The following is a 16,762-nucleotide window of genomic DNA, read 5'->3' on the forward strand; positions in this document are numbered from 1 at the left end:
TTTTTTTTAATTCTGCGTGTATGAAGCCGCGGACAAAAGCTTTCTTACTAATATTATAAATGCGAATGTTTAGATGGATGGATGTTTGTTTGAAGATATCTCCAGAACGGCTGAACGGATCTTGATGAAATTTTGGCACAGATGTAGAACATAGTCTGTAAGAACAGATAGGCTACTTACTACGTATTTTTAATGCCGCGCGGACGGCGTCGCGGGCGACAACTAGTTATTTTACATGTATAGAAGTTACATTATCGCTTAAGGAAATAGAATAGGTATTGTATTGCCCTGGTAAATGGTCGAAGATGTTTGGCTTTTGTTTTTTCCCGACTAAAGATGATTTTTTCCTGGATTTTATAAATCTGTTTAATAACCTTTTATAGAATTTAACGGCTTTATCAATTTCTAGGAGTAAAATAAATATTAATAATTATATTTTTCATCGGAATTGAAATGACGAAATTTAGACGCTAGCAACAAAAACATCCGTTGCACGAGCGGGCCTTGCCCGGTGCAATACCACGACCACACAGAAAGCAGGCGTAAAGTGGAAGTAATTTCGAATTTCGTTTGATGAGTGTCCGTGCTTTGGCCTACTTTTCCTACTCTTTCTAACCCTATTATTATTATTATTCTAATAAAGATAGGCAGTGCACCTGCAATTACAGATGTCTATTTGCAGCGGCCACTTGCTCTTTTAGTACCTTATAATATATAAAAAAACTTGACAGGTGTCAAGGGACACCCGGATGGAACGAAGTTCTTTTCGATTAATTAGTGAAGGAACCAATGTTTATTCTATGAATAAAAAACTTAAGTCTTCACAAGAAGTACATTTTATTTCTATGAATTTTCGTTATATATTGTCACGTCGTTGCCATGGTGAAGTAGCGCTCATTCGTCTATAGCAAAAAGTGTCGTGACAACTTTTCGTAAGAATTTTTTCCGTCTAGCCCACTTTCACAACGCGCGATAAGGAACTTCGTTCCAAAAACTATTATAGTTTCTGAGTATTACTTAGAGCTTAATTTTTAGGGATGTCATCATGCATTTCCATCTATCATGATGTTAATCTTTTTATCTTTGTGTTAAGTGAATTTTCATGTATAACTTGTTTTTCCGCAATTAAAGATGTCAAATAAGATAATAAAGATTGAGACACTATTATTATCAACAGATCTATTTTTGATTATATCAGTAGCTCTATAGTATATTTGGAAATAAATAGCAAACTTTGTATTCAATTTGAACCAGTGTCAGTGGTAATTTTGGGACGATAGTATTGTTTTGGTGGTAATTGTTTTATTAGAAGCTAACCGTCAAATAGACGGAATGATCGGTACGTGGTTTTTTAAGTTTAAAAATATCTTTATGTGCAGTGACACGATTTTTAGTTGTGAAATAATGAAGAATATCCACAGAATTAAGATTTCAAATTTCAAACGATCTGACTTCATTTTAAAAACTGTCTGTCGTTGAAACCATTCGTGAATAATTCTCCCAGTTTATGAGTTGCAGTTAGTTTATAATATTTCGAATCATTTGTAAACTGACGAAGCTAAAATGCGACACATAAACGAAGAACCTAAATAACGAGCATAAGAAATGTTCCTTTTTTGCAGGAAAATTTATATTCCTAGCTCTCCTGGCTCTAGCCCAGGGGATGCCGTGGGATGATATTATATCAGAGAATGCAGACGTAGAAGCAATCAGTGATGAGGAGACTCTTATCTCAGATAGACTTGTGCCCGACGAGCGATGTCCTGAGGACCAATCTCATTTCCTCATCCCTCACGATTATGACTGTACCAAGTTCTACTACTGCGAGTACGGTCTAAGATGGATACAGCCAAGAGACTGTGCTTTGGGCACTGAATTTTCTGCAGAGATACAAGTATATACATGTTAATTTTTATTATTATTACTGGCTTTTTCCTCTAACTTAGCCTACGTGGAATTAAAAAAACAAAACAAATCTTAGTAAACAGCCTTCGCACTATCCGGACAGTGATCTCTCTTTGTGTCCAATATCATCCAGATCCGTAGAGTTTTGGAATTACCTGCTAACTAACATCCATCCGTCCATTTAAACTAACTATGTAAGTAAGATAAAGTAAGAAATAAACGTCTAAGTTGTCCCTAATGAATTTATATTATTTTAACCAGGTGTGTATCCATCCGGTGTTGGCGAATTGTACACTGCCAGGATCACCTACTCCTCCACCAGAGACAACCCCATCTACCACAACTACCACGCCAACTACAACAACCACAACTACATCCGCTCCAACTACTACAACCACAACACCGGCTCCGACCACAACTACTACAACTACAACAACACTAGCACCGACAACAACAACAACTACAACAACACCAGCACCGACAACAACAACAACAACTACAACAACACCAGCACCGACAACAACACCAGAACCGACAACAACACCAGAACCGACAACAACAACCACAACTACAACAACACCAGAACCGACAACAACAACCACAACTACAACAACACCAGAACCGACAACAACAACAACAACTACAACAACACCAGCACCGACAACAACACCAGAACCGACGACAACAACAACCACAACAACGCCAGCACCTACTACATCTACAACAACTTCTACGACCACAACAACTCCCGCACCCACAACAACCTCTACTACAACAACTCAAGCACCTACAACCACAACATTAGCACCAACAACTCCACCATCGTGCGGTAGTAATGAAACACTACCTAATGGTTGTCCTGCAGACTTCAGTATTCACAAATTATTGCCACATGAAACAAACTGCTCACAATTCTACTATTGCGTTCGAGGGGAATTGGAACTGAGGCAGTGCTCCGCTGGACTACACTTCAATCCAGTATTAGAGGTAGGGTTTTGTTTAATGTTTTAGTCGTAGGTTCTATAATATTTAGCGATAAAAGAAATATTATTTAACAAAATATTTCCTGTTCTAGGTTTGTGACTATCCAGAAAACGCTGGCTGCGAAAGTAACGGTGGAGGTGGTAACAGTAACAACGATAAATGCAAAGATGGCTGCAACGTATTACCTTGGCCACATGAAACCGATTGCGACAAATTCTGGAGATGTGACGGCGAAAAAGCAACCGTAGTCGTATGCTCTGAAGGTCTACATTTCAATGCAGACACACAGACTTGTGACTTCATTTGCTACGCAAACTGTGAAAGGAAAGAGATTCAGGCGACATCACACAGCGCTGGTTTGAAACTGTTCATTCCTTGGCATAGAGTAGATCATAATTGGGTGGGACAATACATAGACGAACTGTAATGATTGACTCTGCTATGAATTAATTTAAAAAATTAAATAAATTATACTTATAATCTTTATTTTGATTTTACAGTGCTAGATGCACTGACGGCACTGTTTTAACACCTACCAACATTGCAACAAAATTACCCATTCCTTTTAAATAAATAAATTTAATTTAAATTTTTTATATTACGAATTTTGAAATTATCGATAGAAAGTGCAGCTAGTTATAAATTAAAATATAGAAGAATTTGAAGACTTGAAGTGAAAGTAATTCCGCGTTTCGTCTAATGACTGTGCGTGTTGGCCTAATTTCAGACATATTTTCGTACCCACTCTTTTCTTATAGGGAAAGGATGGGAAAGGAACATATGAAGGGAAATATTCTTTTTCTGTGCGTCTCTCGATCCTTCAAAAGTAGTCAACGCATCTGCAATTACAGATGTCTATGTACAGCGATCGCTTTCGCTTTCGCTTTCGAATTCAGGTAGCCGCTAGCTCCTTTGCCACATTAATAAATTTAAACATATTTTGTCTATACTCTATAAAAATTTTCTAGTAATCTTAGAAAAAAGCATAGCACACTCTTCTATCAGTCTTCCACTGCCAAAGTCTTCTATTGTCATAGCATTCGACAAGGAGAACTAATAAAGAGGAAGAGAAAGGAGGGTTCCACCGGTAGGGTTAATGCGTAAAAAGATAGATTGCGTGAAAGGTAAGTAAGGAGGTAGTGAAATTATTTTAATGTTGCCGCAATGTAAACCCAAGATCAACTTTAACAAAAATATACTTTCCATCAACACAAAGTAGTAGTCTTAAAATCGTAATCTTCTAAACGATTTTTGATTGAGTTTTTGATTACTAGTTTTTTTTATCCGTAAAAAAACATATTAAACCGATTTAACAGTGGCTAACGAATGCTTTGACAGTTGACAATACATGTGTCCTAAAACCTACAATCATGTGCATATGTCATAAGTACATTAAGTGATAACATCATCTTTTAGATAACTTTTACAATCTCGATTATCAAATTAACAATAACATAGGAAGTACAAATAAAGTACGCAAAGTTAGGATGTTTACAAATTTCTAGTTTTAACAGTTTATTTATTTTTAAATATTAAATCTATTTTTATAAATTAATTAGCTTTTACCCGCGACTCCGTCCGCGCGGAATAAAAAAAATGCACACAAGATAAAAAAGTTCCTATGTCCGTCTCCTAGTTCTAAGCTGCCTCCCCATCAATTTTCAGCTAAATCAGTTCGACTAATCTTGAGTTATAAATAGTGTAACTAACACGACTTTCTTTTATATATATAGACTAGGTTTTACCCGCGACTCCGTCCGCGCGGAATAAAAAAATAGAAAACGGGGTAAAAATTATCCTATGTCCTTTTCCTGGTTCTAAGCTACCTGCCCACCAATTTTCTGTCAAATCAATTCAGCCGTTCTTGAGTTATAAATAGTGTAACTAACACGACTTTCTTTTATATATATAGACCAGCTTTTACCCGCGACTCCGTCCGCGCGGAATAAAAAATAGAAAACGGGGTAAAAATTATCCTATGTCCGTTTCCTGTTTCTAAGCTACCTGCCCATCAATTTTCAGCTAAATCAGTTCGACCAATCTTGAGTTATAAATAGTGTAACTAACACGACTTTCTTTTATATATATAGAAGACGATCAACTGATAATGTCGATTTGGATTAATAAAATCTTTTCGAGCTATGACCTACTAACTTATTTTTACAGAGACACAGATGAGAAAAATTAATTAAAAAAGAGAAATTATCAAAAAATAAAAAAAATATTAGGATTCATGATAGATCCTTTGATATCTTTAAATTTTTATTCTTTATAAATGTCTAGATTATATTCGACTAGAATAAACAAAAACATGACAAAGCGCAAACTTAAAGCGCTTGTAAAATGCTAAATACCCGGTCTAATATTCGAAAAAAAACTAACCAATGCTAGAAATCAAAGACCTTTATGTTGAGTAGAAGCATCAGAGGGCCTAGCGCGAAAAATTACGAGAAAGTATTTGAAACGTCATCGACAAAATTTGTATTCGATGTGTACAGCGTAAAGTATCCACTTTTTGACATATTTTATAGATGACGTAAAAAAAGGAATATCAAACATTATCCTGATAGACCCTCAGAAATAAAGAATTAACTGAAATATAACAAGAAAACAAATGAAAAACTTTTGCCTTGCACTTGGCTGTTTTGAACAAATTATGGTCGCCAATTTGTTATCCGAAATAAATGATCGTTTCTGAGATATTATAGATTCTATCAATGAAATTATCAAATATGTGATTTTATCAATGACATTAAATGCAGTATTAAGAATAAATAGCAATTCTGAAGTAATAAATAACGCAGTGCATCGAAGATCTCTTACAGAATCGACTGGAGGGAAATTGCATCGCAAAAGGCGTCAATTAGACGCAATGATTGGTAAGTATTTTGTCATCCCTTTTAAAATCTAAAAAAAAAACGGATATAGTGATATGTCCTTACATATATTTATTTTTTCAATTGAAGATACAGGTTGATTAAAAACTCTTTACAATTATTTTATTTTTAAATCTTACTAATATTACAAATGCGAATGTTTAGATGGTTGGATGTTTGTTTGAAGGATCTTGATGAAATTTAGTACAGACGTAGAACATAGTTTGGAAGAACACATAGGCTACTATATTGTTTTTTTATTTCCACGCCCACGGAATCGTGGGCAACATCTAGTTATCAATAATTTTAACAGTGGTGGACGCCAGCAAATATATCATATATTGCACTAATGTGCCGTCTTGACCGGTGCAATACCACGACCACACAGAAGACAGACGTCAAGTGGAAGTAATTCCGTGTACAGTCGGATGAGTGTGGTGCTGGAGGACTAATTTCAGTCTTCTTTCCCTTCCCTGTCTTTTTCTTATACGGTAACGAAAGAGGTTTTGACGGAGAAGCGAGCGAATTATTATGCGTTTCCTCCGTCAATTTAAGGTAGTTAACGTATCTAAAATTGCGGATTTCTATGGGCAGCGCTATTTCGGTAGATTCAGATAGCCTCTTGCTCGTTTATCACCTTATAATTAAGAATATATTGTAGTACTAGTTTAATCAAAGACATTAAAAGGGATGACAGTAGTTAGTTAGTAGTAGGGGCTCAGTTTTCCGCAACTCCACGACAAGCGCGTATTTTGCGTGAAGGCAGGCTGTAGGTTACTCCAGCCAGCCCAGCTCGCTTATGTATGATGACATAAGAAACATGATATCTATGTATAGATGACAGTATATATTGATACAAGTGTTACTACAGTTCTAGTTCTTCTAAATAGAAATAGAAAATGAATTAATTGCCCTTCGTAAATAGAAAATTAATTTCAGTTAAAGTATTAATAGGTTAATTAAATGTATATATTTTTTAATTGTTTGCCACTGAAACGGTTTTCAATTCGACACTTTTATTATCTATTGCGATGTTAATCATGTTATCTAAAATCAAATCAACAATCATAACAATAAAAACACCGCTCTTTTCAATTTTTTCCAATACATTGATAGCAAAAGAATATCACTCGAAGATTATCAACTACCATCAGATTACATATTTTTAAAGGTTATGAAATATAGGAAATTTTACTACGACTATTCTAGACGTTTTTTTTATATTTTTAGAAGATAATGTTACTTTTCAACAGGTGCTGTTTCGTATAATATGAATGAATCTTTGTCAAATTTTAGGTGGAATATTTCTATTGGCCCTATTGGCGTTAGGCCATGGGATGCCACGAGATGTTCCAGATCCTCAAGATATTAAAGTAGATGAGGAGGTATTCCAGGAAGATAGAAGGGTCGTTCCTGATGAACGTTGTCCTGTAAACAAGACACATTACCTTCTTCCACATGACTACGATTGCACCAAGTTTTACTATTGTGAATACGGTCTCAGATGGATTGCACCAAGAGACTGTGCTTCTGGCACTGAATTTTCTGCTGAATTACAAGTAAGTTGTAACTATGACGCTATATAATTTCAGTAGTTATCGAGAGATTATTAATTCAGGCGTAGTCCATAAAGACATTCCATCAATAATCCTAACACTATTTGTCTCATTTTTTGCAGGTTTGCATTCATCCAACATTGGCGAATTGTACTCTTCCTGGATCTCCTACACCGCCAGACGATTCAACCACTACAACAATAACATGTCCACCTGCAAGCACAACAACTACTTCGACAACAACTCCTTCAACAATATGTCCACCAACAACTACTCCTTCAACAACAACAATCACTACACCATCAACAACAACAACCACAACACCATCAACAACAACAACAACTCCATCAACAACCACAACAGCTCCTACAACAACAACAACTCCATCAACAACGACAACAGCTCCTACAACAATAAGCCCACCAGCAACAACTACAACAACAACACCTTCAACAATATGTCCACCAGCAACAACAACTTCATCACCAACAACACCGACAACAACAACAACCGCACGGCCACCTTGTGGTGGTCAAGGAACACTACCAAACGGTTGCCCCGCAGACTTCACCATACACCAGTTGTTGCCGCACGAAAATAACTGCTCCAAGTTTTATTATTGCTTGAGAGGAGAACTTCTAGAGCGGGAATGTAAACCAGGAACACATTTCAATGCGCAGTTACAGGTAACTATCGTTTACAGTTTTCTAAGATAAAATCGTCTTAGAGGGGGAACTACTGTGCCCCCAGATAGGAAATGTTTAGAAAGTCTAGATTAGATTAGATAAAGACATGCAGATACTATTTAAAAGACATTATCGTTAATGTAATAAGTGCAAACAAATATTATATTTCTGTACGATTACGAGGCGAAGTCTTCCAAGATCACACGTGAGGCAACGGCTTAACCGTTCTTAATTAATTTACTATTAAATATTGTAAAAGGTTTGCGATTTGCCGATAAACGCTGGTTGTGACCCTAACGTTGGAGGAGGATGCGATTGCGGTGATGGCGAAAATGGTGGTGGCGGAGGTGGAGGTGAAGGAGGAGATGGTGGGGATGGAGAAAGTGGTGGTGATCTAGACGAAACTGAACTCCTGCCTAACGGTTGCCCCGCTGACTTCTCCGTCCACAAACTACTGCCGCATAAATGCGACTGTACGAAATTCTTTTATTGCATTCGTGGTGAAAAGGTTGAACACTCCTGTCCATCTGGATTGCACTTCAGTCCTACGCTACAGGTAAATTCATTTTAGTATGATCTTAAAAAAATATGCCTTAGTAACATTAATTAAAGATATTAACCTAAGTAATAACATGTTAAACCGAGAAAATATTTTCATTTCAAATGTGGACTTGCAAAAATTATTAGTTAAACTTAACGTTACTAGTATGATAAGCTAGGACTATGATGCATTTCACTATTATAACTTTTTCTATATGTAAAGGGAAATAAAAAAATATATTTTAAGGTTTGCACTTTCCCTGCGGACGCTGGCTGTGATAATAATGGTGGCGAGGGCGGAGATAGCGGTGGTGGCGATGGCGGAGATGGCGGCGGTGGCGATGGCGATGGCGGAGACGGCGGTGGTGGCGATGGTGATGGCGAAGGAGACGGTGGCAATGGTAACAACAGGTGCGAGACTGATTGCAATGTAGCGCCATGGCCTCACAACACCGATTGCGACAAATTCTGGAGATGCGACGGCAAAACAGCAGCATTAGTTGTTTGTTCCGAAGGTTTACACTTCAACGCGAAAACACAAACATGTGACTTCATTTGCTACGCTAATTGTGAAAGGAAAAGCATTCAAGCGACTAATCATGATTCCGGATTGACGCTCTTCATACCTTGGGACAGAGTTGACCATAATTGGGTCGGACAGTATATTGGCCATCTCTGAACATAATGTTTTGTTTAGTTAATTTTTAAGTAAAGAAAATACAAGAAAATAAATTATTTAATTTAATTTTTCCTTTATTTCATATTTCGTGAAAATCTTATATTCAATCTTGGCTGAAGACTGTTTTTTATATATTTGTCTTCACATTCCTTTTTGGGAAAATATCACCATCTGACGAAAGCTGGTAATAACATTTTAAAAGTTTCCTGAAATCATTGAAGGGGAATTATCATCAATCTTGTTCCACTAGATGGCAGGAGCTGCCTATTACAAACAAACCAGACATTACTTTTAAAACCATTTTAGAACATAAAAATTGAATGTCGAAAAAAAACTTGCAAGTCCTTAGTAAATCTGTTACCATAAATTAAATTAAAATTCTAAAATCCCATCAATAAGTTCAAAAATACATTTATAAATTGTTTTCTATCCGACAATAGATGGCGTCAGGAACGATTTTTTCATTAAAACTTCGCAAACGAAAAAATAATTTTACTTAAAACAAGTGTTTTTTATGGTTACATTAAATGATAATTGCAATAGAAGATTATTTTTATCTGACAAGCTATTCTAACAGATATCAGTGGCCACCCAGTAATGATTTAAATCGCTTTGCGTGTTACATAGTTAAATGCATGACACAAAATCAATTGACGTTAATATCTTCGTCTAAAAAAAAACATTTACGAAACTGAATACAAATCTAGACAATCAATACATATAATGCTATACAAAAATTCCCTTTTTCAATTCAATTGAAAAAAAAAAACCTATTGAAAAATTTATGATTTTTTTTATAAAGTCTCAGTTACAACTGATGGATAACCAGACAAAGAGTACCCGCTTTTATATACATACAAAAAGTAATCTGTGACGGTAGGGCTGCGAAAAGCGCTTTCAAAAGCTATATCTCATAATTTTCAGCGCATTCATATTTTGTTGGAAGCGCTGAGTGATTACTGCAACAAACCGAACGGTGACGACGGAGAAAAAAGCAGACAAAGCGATGCTTGTTTAGCTTTGGGCGGTGGAAAGAGCTTTAAATGTGCGTGACAAATTAAAACATCGTATCTTATCATATAAGGATAATAAACAAAACGTAAATGTGTCATATCTTGTGGACTCTCTATAATGGTGTCATTAACCCTAACTCCATGGTTGACCTAATGAAATTGTTACTTAACTTACAATTAGGCTTCTATGATTATTGCACAATTTAAAAAAATAACTAACTATGAATTTCAACCGAGACCCTTAGGTAAATAACAAATTAAACATTGTCGTCTCTATATTTGCAAAGATAATGTAGGGATGTCGTTATGTCGGGATGTGTTACAAGTCTGAAGAACCGACTGATTGTATCTGTAAAATCAAAAGCACAAAACAATAGTAAATCCTGCAAAAACATCTATTGCAATGTAGAATGAATGTAAAGAACGAAGTGCAAATGTGTGTGTGGGAGGCCTAAATTTAGTCCCTCTTCTCACTCTTTTCCTGTAAGGAACGGATGTGAAGAGGATGTAAATTTGGCGGAATAAGGGACTCATATCACCCTTCCGCCGTCAATTTAAGATAGACAACGTATAATGCAATTACTGATGTCTATAGCAAGCGGTCACCTTCCTATATGTGCGAATTAAAACACGGACGAAATCACTTTCAGCTAATTTTCTATAAAATAGATTAAAAAGCTAATATATTAAATATTGTTTCTTTTAATTAAAAAGTTATTAAAGTATTTGTATAAACCGCGAGCTCACCTCAGCGAGAATAAATCTATGAACAAAGAGCATTGTAATTCTTGAGACGCGGCATGGGGTGAGCGCGACGGTTGTGGACGCCGCGCGGAATAATATCTTAATCCAATCGCGAACAGATGTTTAAATTCGAATCTCATTATATTAGTAGGGTAACGGCTCTCGATTTTGTACAGTTAAACGTTTATTATGTTATTATGTTTCGATCGGTTAAATCGAAGAGTTTTTCACACTTCATTATACACATCTTACTAATATTATAAATGCGAATGTTTAGATGGATGGATGTTTGTTTGAACATATCTCCAGAACGGCTTAATGGATCTCGATGAAATTTGGCATGTAGATGTCTGGAAGAACACATAGGCTACTTATGTTTTTTTTAATTACGCGCGGACGTAGTCGCAGGAGACAGCTAGTCTGAAAATAAAAGATAAAGAAGAAAAAATCGAGATAAACTTAGATTTAATTCTGTGAAGGTAAATGACAACAACTTATACATAATCTAAATACATGTAATAAGGTTTTTTTTTTAGTAAAAACGCTTCGCTTAAAAATCGATATCAAAAATGTTGTAGTATCTATTATTTAAATTATTTTATTAAATTCGTTGACTATGTTTAGTGTGTTTACCCTACAACAAAAAGACAAAGCAAAGGATTATTTAGTTGTACAGTTGAGTAGATAAATTATTTTGGAGCATGTATAAAACAAAACACAAAATTTCATGCAATATAAAATATTTTTTTTAAATCGAAGTTAAAAAAATCACCAACAATGTAATTTTTTTTTATTTTTAACTCTAAATTTCATATCGATTTGTCACCTCATAGGTAGAAATGTGTTTCAATTAATGCGGCATTTTAGTGTCCATTGAAATTGGTCGGTTTTTCACAAAACAAACGGGTATAAAACCGCTTGTGGAAATCGCCCGTATTTGCAATAGTGATGTGATACACATTATTTATATTCGCTTCACAATCGGCGCAGACTGACGCTAAATGGAATTTAAAAGCTTCGAGAACAGTACGCAGCGATGCTTTTTTGGATGGTATCACGCAACATGTGCTCAATGATTACAATTTATAAAAAATTCTTAAATTAATATCTTCATTGTCGTTGATAGTATTTTTCTAATATTAAACATCTGTGAAATATTACCTTTATGTAACAGTTTACTTTAGAATCTAGACCTATTAAGCTTTCTATATTACTTAGTGATCGAATTTACTTTATCTCAAATCCTTGTAACAATATACGTGTTTTCAAATTAAAAACAAATTTTCGTGTATAAACACATGTTTCACAACTTCTGATGAAAATAAAATTAAATCTTTTTCTAGTTTAAAAAAAAGCGCTTCGTGATTTTTACACGAAATCCTTTTTTTCCAATGTTGCATAACACCGTCCAGCGGTTGTCGGGCCCCGCACAATTAGAGCGTGACTGTACCGGCGGTGTCGGGAGGGAGGGGGGGATAGAGATAGATTTGTAATACATATCAGCCCTCTCCTGTGCAGGTTCTGACGCGACAAAATACACGAGCTGTAAGCATTGTCGTAATATCAATGGAAAAATTAAAAGCACACAAGTTATCGTATTTATATCGATGGTTTTTTTTTAAAGTGACAACCAAACAAGCGGCCATCTAATTTCGTCAAAATAGCAAAGTGTTCGCTGCATACAGACATCCGCATTTGCAAATGCGTTGCCTACCTTTAATCGACAAACGCACAGAAAGAGGACGTCTCCCCTTTTTATGCATTCCCTCATCTGTCAAGTCTACTAGTCCTCTCCCTGTAAGAAAATTATCGTTTGCTGCATACTAAAACATCTTTAGAAACTATAAATATATTTTAATTCACAGTACATCAAAACTACACGTAAAATACGGCTATATCTACATTAAACACAATACCTCAGAGATTGGGCTTCGACTTGGGCTAATTAAGACCGCCAAACACTTTACCTTTGTCCTCGGTCACGGCGTGGATCCGAAAAAAAAAAATACTAAAGAGAAATATTTTCGTATCCATCATAATGCCGCTCCGCAATTTTCAAAATGGCCGCGGATAAAGAAATAAAACAAAAGACGATCACTTTTAAAATACACAAATAGGCGCACAGACGTCGCAGAAAATATCTGCCTTTTTAAATATTTAAAAGGATTAAGCATTAAATGAAGATCAGAAGCAATTTTGAATTTATCTTACAAATATTAAAAATGCGAATGTTTGGTTGTATGGATGGATGTTTGTTAGAAGGTACGAGTATCTACAGAACGGCTCAATGTTTCTCTATGAAATTTAGCATAGATGTAGAACATAGTTTGAAGAACACATAGGCTACTAATTAAGTTTTTTTTAATTATGCGCACACTTTCAACTATATTAATTTGTTATTGAGAACATAGAAAAAAACACAATTTTGAGTTAGGTTCTAATCAATAAATTCATGCTTTTTATTTATTTTCCGGTGAAGGAAAACATCGTGATGAACCTGCACATATCTGCGAAGAAATTCAAAGATATGTACGAAGTCAACCCGCACGGGACCTGCGTGGTTAACTATGGTCTAGTCACCCCAAACTTAGGGTATCCATGCCCTTTAGTGGACGTATAGTGAGCTGATGACGTATTTATTTTTCTCTTATGTTTATTTGTATGGGTTGAGGTTAACAAAAGGAAGATTGTACTTTTCATTAATTGTAAGGATCAATTTTGCTTATATATTTCTTATAACAAAATATACGAGAGCTTTGGTGTTTCGTTAAAACATGGTCTTTAACTTTACAACGTTTTTTTGTGGTTATGAGCTTTAGTAACGCGGGTATTTCAACTTAAAGCTCCCGTATAAGGTTCTATAACAATAAAGAGCTTTTATTGAAGATGTTGAGTAAATCCAGGATATGTAGCGAAGCGTGTAAGCCGCGCTGTAAACAATTCTATAACGCGCTGTTTCCGTACGTATTCTTATCTTAATATAGTATTGTAGATGCTTTTTGGCACATTTTTTCGAATTTTTTATCGCTTTTGTTAATTGTCAAGACTTTAGGCGTATTTTTTTTAAGTTTCAGACCATTTTCCACGTTTTTTTTTCTTGTTATTTATTTATTAATGTAGCATAAATAATTTTAGAAAATGCAATTTTCTTTGACTACTAGTATTAAAAATTAATTCGAATGGATGGAACGTAGATAAATATCCCAAATTATGAACCTCTTTCATTGCATTTGCTGATTCTTAGGCTTTCTTTTTCGCATGCCAATATTCGTTATCCTTACTATAGATACATAAAAAGGCCACAATCGTAAAAACGCCATGTTGTCTCTATCGCATCACCTATCGATACATCGACATATTAGCGATTGAACAAGTCATAAGCTGAAGCGTTTTTAGGTTTCTGCAAATATCTGAAAATACAAAATCGTTTCAAAAAATTGTTCTTATTTATATGTCGGTAAAGTGCAGTTTCCCAATTATGTAAATAATTTAAATTAAAAATCAACGTCTCTTTTATCCTGAAAAAAAAAATGTAACATCAACGAAACACCAACAACGAAAATTAATTCTCAAAAAAAAATTACAAAACTACATTTAGGAAATAAGTTTTTACCTTGTACCATGTTTATCGTAAGGTAATACGGACAGTATTGGGCCCCTCGGCATTTCGACCTTTAGGGTAAACCAGCCAGTTTACGACACGTCCGTAACGGGTGGATTCTATACTGAGCCGGCTAGAAGGACCAATATCGGTTCACGGATGATTTCACCTTTGCACTGGTAATTGAAAAGCAAAGGTGTATCCCATTTTACTTTCTATTAGAGAAGGTGTTAACTTTTTGTTATCCATTGTTATTTCGTTTTATACTAAATGAGATCTTGAAAGGGCATAAAATAAAAGAGTTTATATAGCTTTAATGATAATGAATCTTGGTGAAGCTTTTCTTTTTATTTATCGTAATGTTATTTATTTTTTCAAAAAAGATTTTTATTTACATTTAGGATCGTAATTAAAATTGTTAGAATATTATTACTGACATAGTTTTAATTTTTAGATGACATGAAAAGAGGACACACAAATTTGAAACACCTTTTTGAACAGACAGTGAATCCTACGTGAATACTTACTTAAATACTAACGTGAATACGTGACACGTTTGCAGGAGCTACATCGTAATCTTACTTTAATATTTATCTGACACTGAGGTTATATCAATTCCTGATTTATAAAGTTTAGAAGTAGAGAAGTTCTGAATTGTGACTCATCATAGCTTCACCGAACAGTTGAAAGAATTCAGTTTCGGTTCAGTGTATTCAGGGAGTGTGACCCGTCTGAATGGTCGTGAGTCGTGAGGTGGCCACGACAGCCGCAACGTATCCCGAATATAAATGTAAATCCACCAACACGACGCCTTGATAAATAAAGAAGAAGGTTAAACGGCCGAGGTGAGCCGTGTAAACATCGTTATCATAGGGTTGTCGATACATTGGTAATATTTTTTTTAATAAACCATCTTTTAAACCTATATGAATATAACGTAAGAGTATTCTTTAACTGCTACAGCTATGTTTTAACTGTGATACCAAGAAAAGATTCTCACGTTTTTGATTTTCCTCTGATGAGCGAGGTGACGAAGTACGTAGTATGGATAGTCCTTTCCCTTCATAACCGTCCCTTTCTATCCATACTTTATTCATTCTCGTCTAGGAATAGTGTCAACTCATCAGTAACCCTTTATTTTAGTTAGATTTCTGATTGCAATTTTCCTTATCCTCATCAGTTTAGCATCGACTATGATTATCAATTTTGACTTGTAAAATATTTTAGAAATGAACTTGTAAGTGACAACCCTAAAAGCTAATACGTGAGTGACAGACAGTCATAAATTACAAACGTCGCATGATCTGCCCTCGCAGTACTGCGCACTAAGGGTCGGTATAAGATTCGATTCCAACAGTTTATTGACGTCACCTATATTATTTTGTAGGAACGTACAAACATATGTTAGTATGTTTACCCTTTTTGCTTGAGAATGCACTATCCTGGTATTTCTTAGTTTTTCATAATACCCTAAACTAAACAAATGAAAAAAGATTATTTATAATTACTTATAATTAGTTATTTGTAAACTAATTTAAAATGTTTTAGAAGACTAGGAAAATTTTATCTTAAAAGTTGTTAGTCAAATTTTCCTAAAGAAAAAATTTGTGTTTGACCTCAAACATTTTTATACACATTTTATATCAAAATTACAGGACCAAGAGTCAGTAAAACTGGAGTGATAAAAAAGGGGTTTATTCTATTAGCTGGGGTTAGACGAATGAAATACGTACGACACATGTAAACAAGTTTATGAGGACAGAACGTCCCGGGGGGTTATACAGGACAGAAACAGGTGAGTTTACCCTAGTCTATACGATATTGACGATTCAGGGTATGTATGGGTATGGATTTTACTAATTATTTAGTGGTTTAAAATGTTTACATGTTACTAAAGAATTTAATAAAAATAAAGCTACTGAGATTCTCTTATCAATCTCTTTTCTTTGACCACTGTATACTCCTTTTTTTCAATAATTGGTAGCCTTAACATAAGCTTTCACTGCGCTTACAATATCTAAAAACAATGTTTTTGGTATCTTGTACCAAAAAGGGCGAAAATCGGCGAAATTCAAGTCACGATTAGACTTCTCATATTTTCATTTCATGATTTGTTAAAACACAAATATGTATTTTTGGCTAATTAACAGACCGTTATTTTTACAAGAAACAACAGTG

General features: G+C 34.9%; 1 protein-coding gene across 1 annotated transcript; it reads left to right on the forward strand.

Moving 5' to 3' along the window:
- Positions 1-1,236: 1,236 nt before the first annotated feature.
- On the forward strand, positions 1,237-9,226 carry LOC106709506. Its single transcript, XM_045682661.1, has 9 exons — positions 1,237-1,339; positions 1,623-1,894; positions 2,167-2,892; positions 2,981-3,312; positions 5,668-5,768; positions 7,062-7,324; positions 7,444-8,007; positions 8,267-8,563; positions 8,795-9,226. The coding sequence occupies exons 1-9, from the start codon at positions 1,333-1,335 to the stop codon at positions 9,224-9,226; spliced, it is 2,994 nt and encodes a 997-aa protein (XP_045538617.1). The 5' UTR covers positions 1,237-1,332.
- Positions 9,227-16,762: the final 7,536 nt, after the last annotated feature.

This window comes from Papilio machaon, chromosome 19 (genome assembly GCF_912999745.1).
Source record: "Papilio machaon chromosome 19, ilPapMach1.1, whole genome shotgun sequence".
Lineage (NCBI taxonomy): Eukaryota > Metazoa > Arthropoda > Insecta > Lepidoptera > Papilionidae > Papilio > Papilio machaon.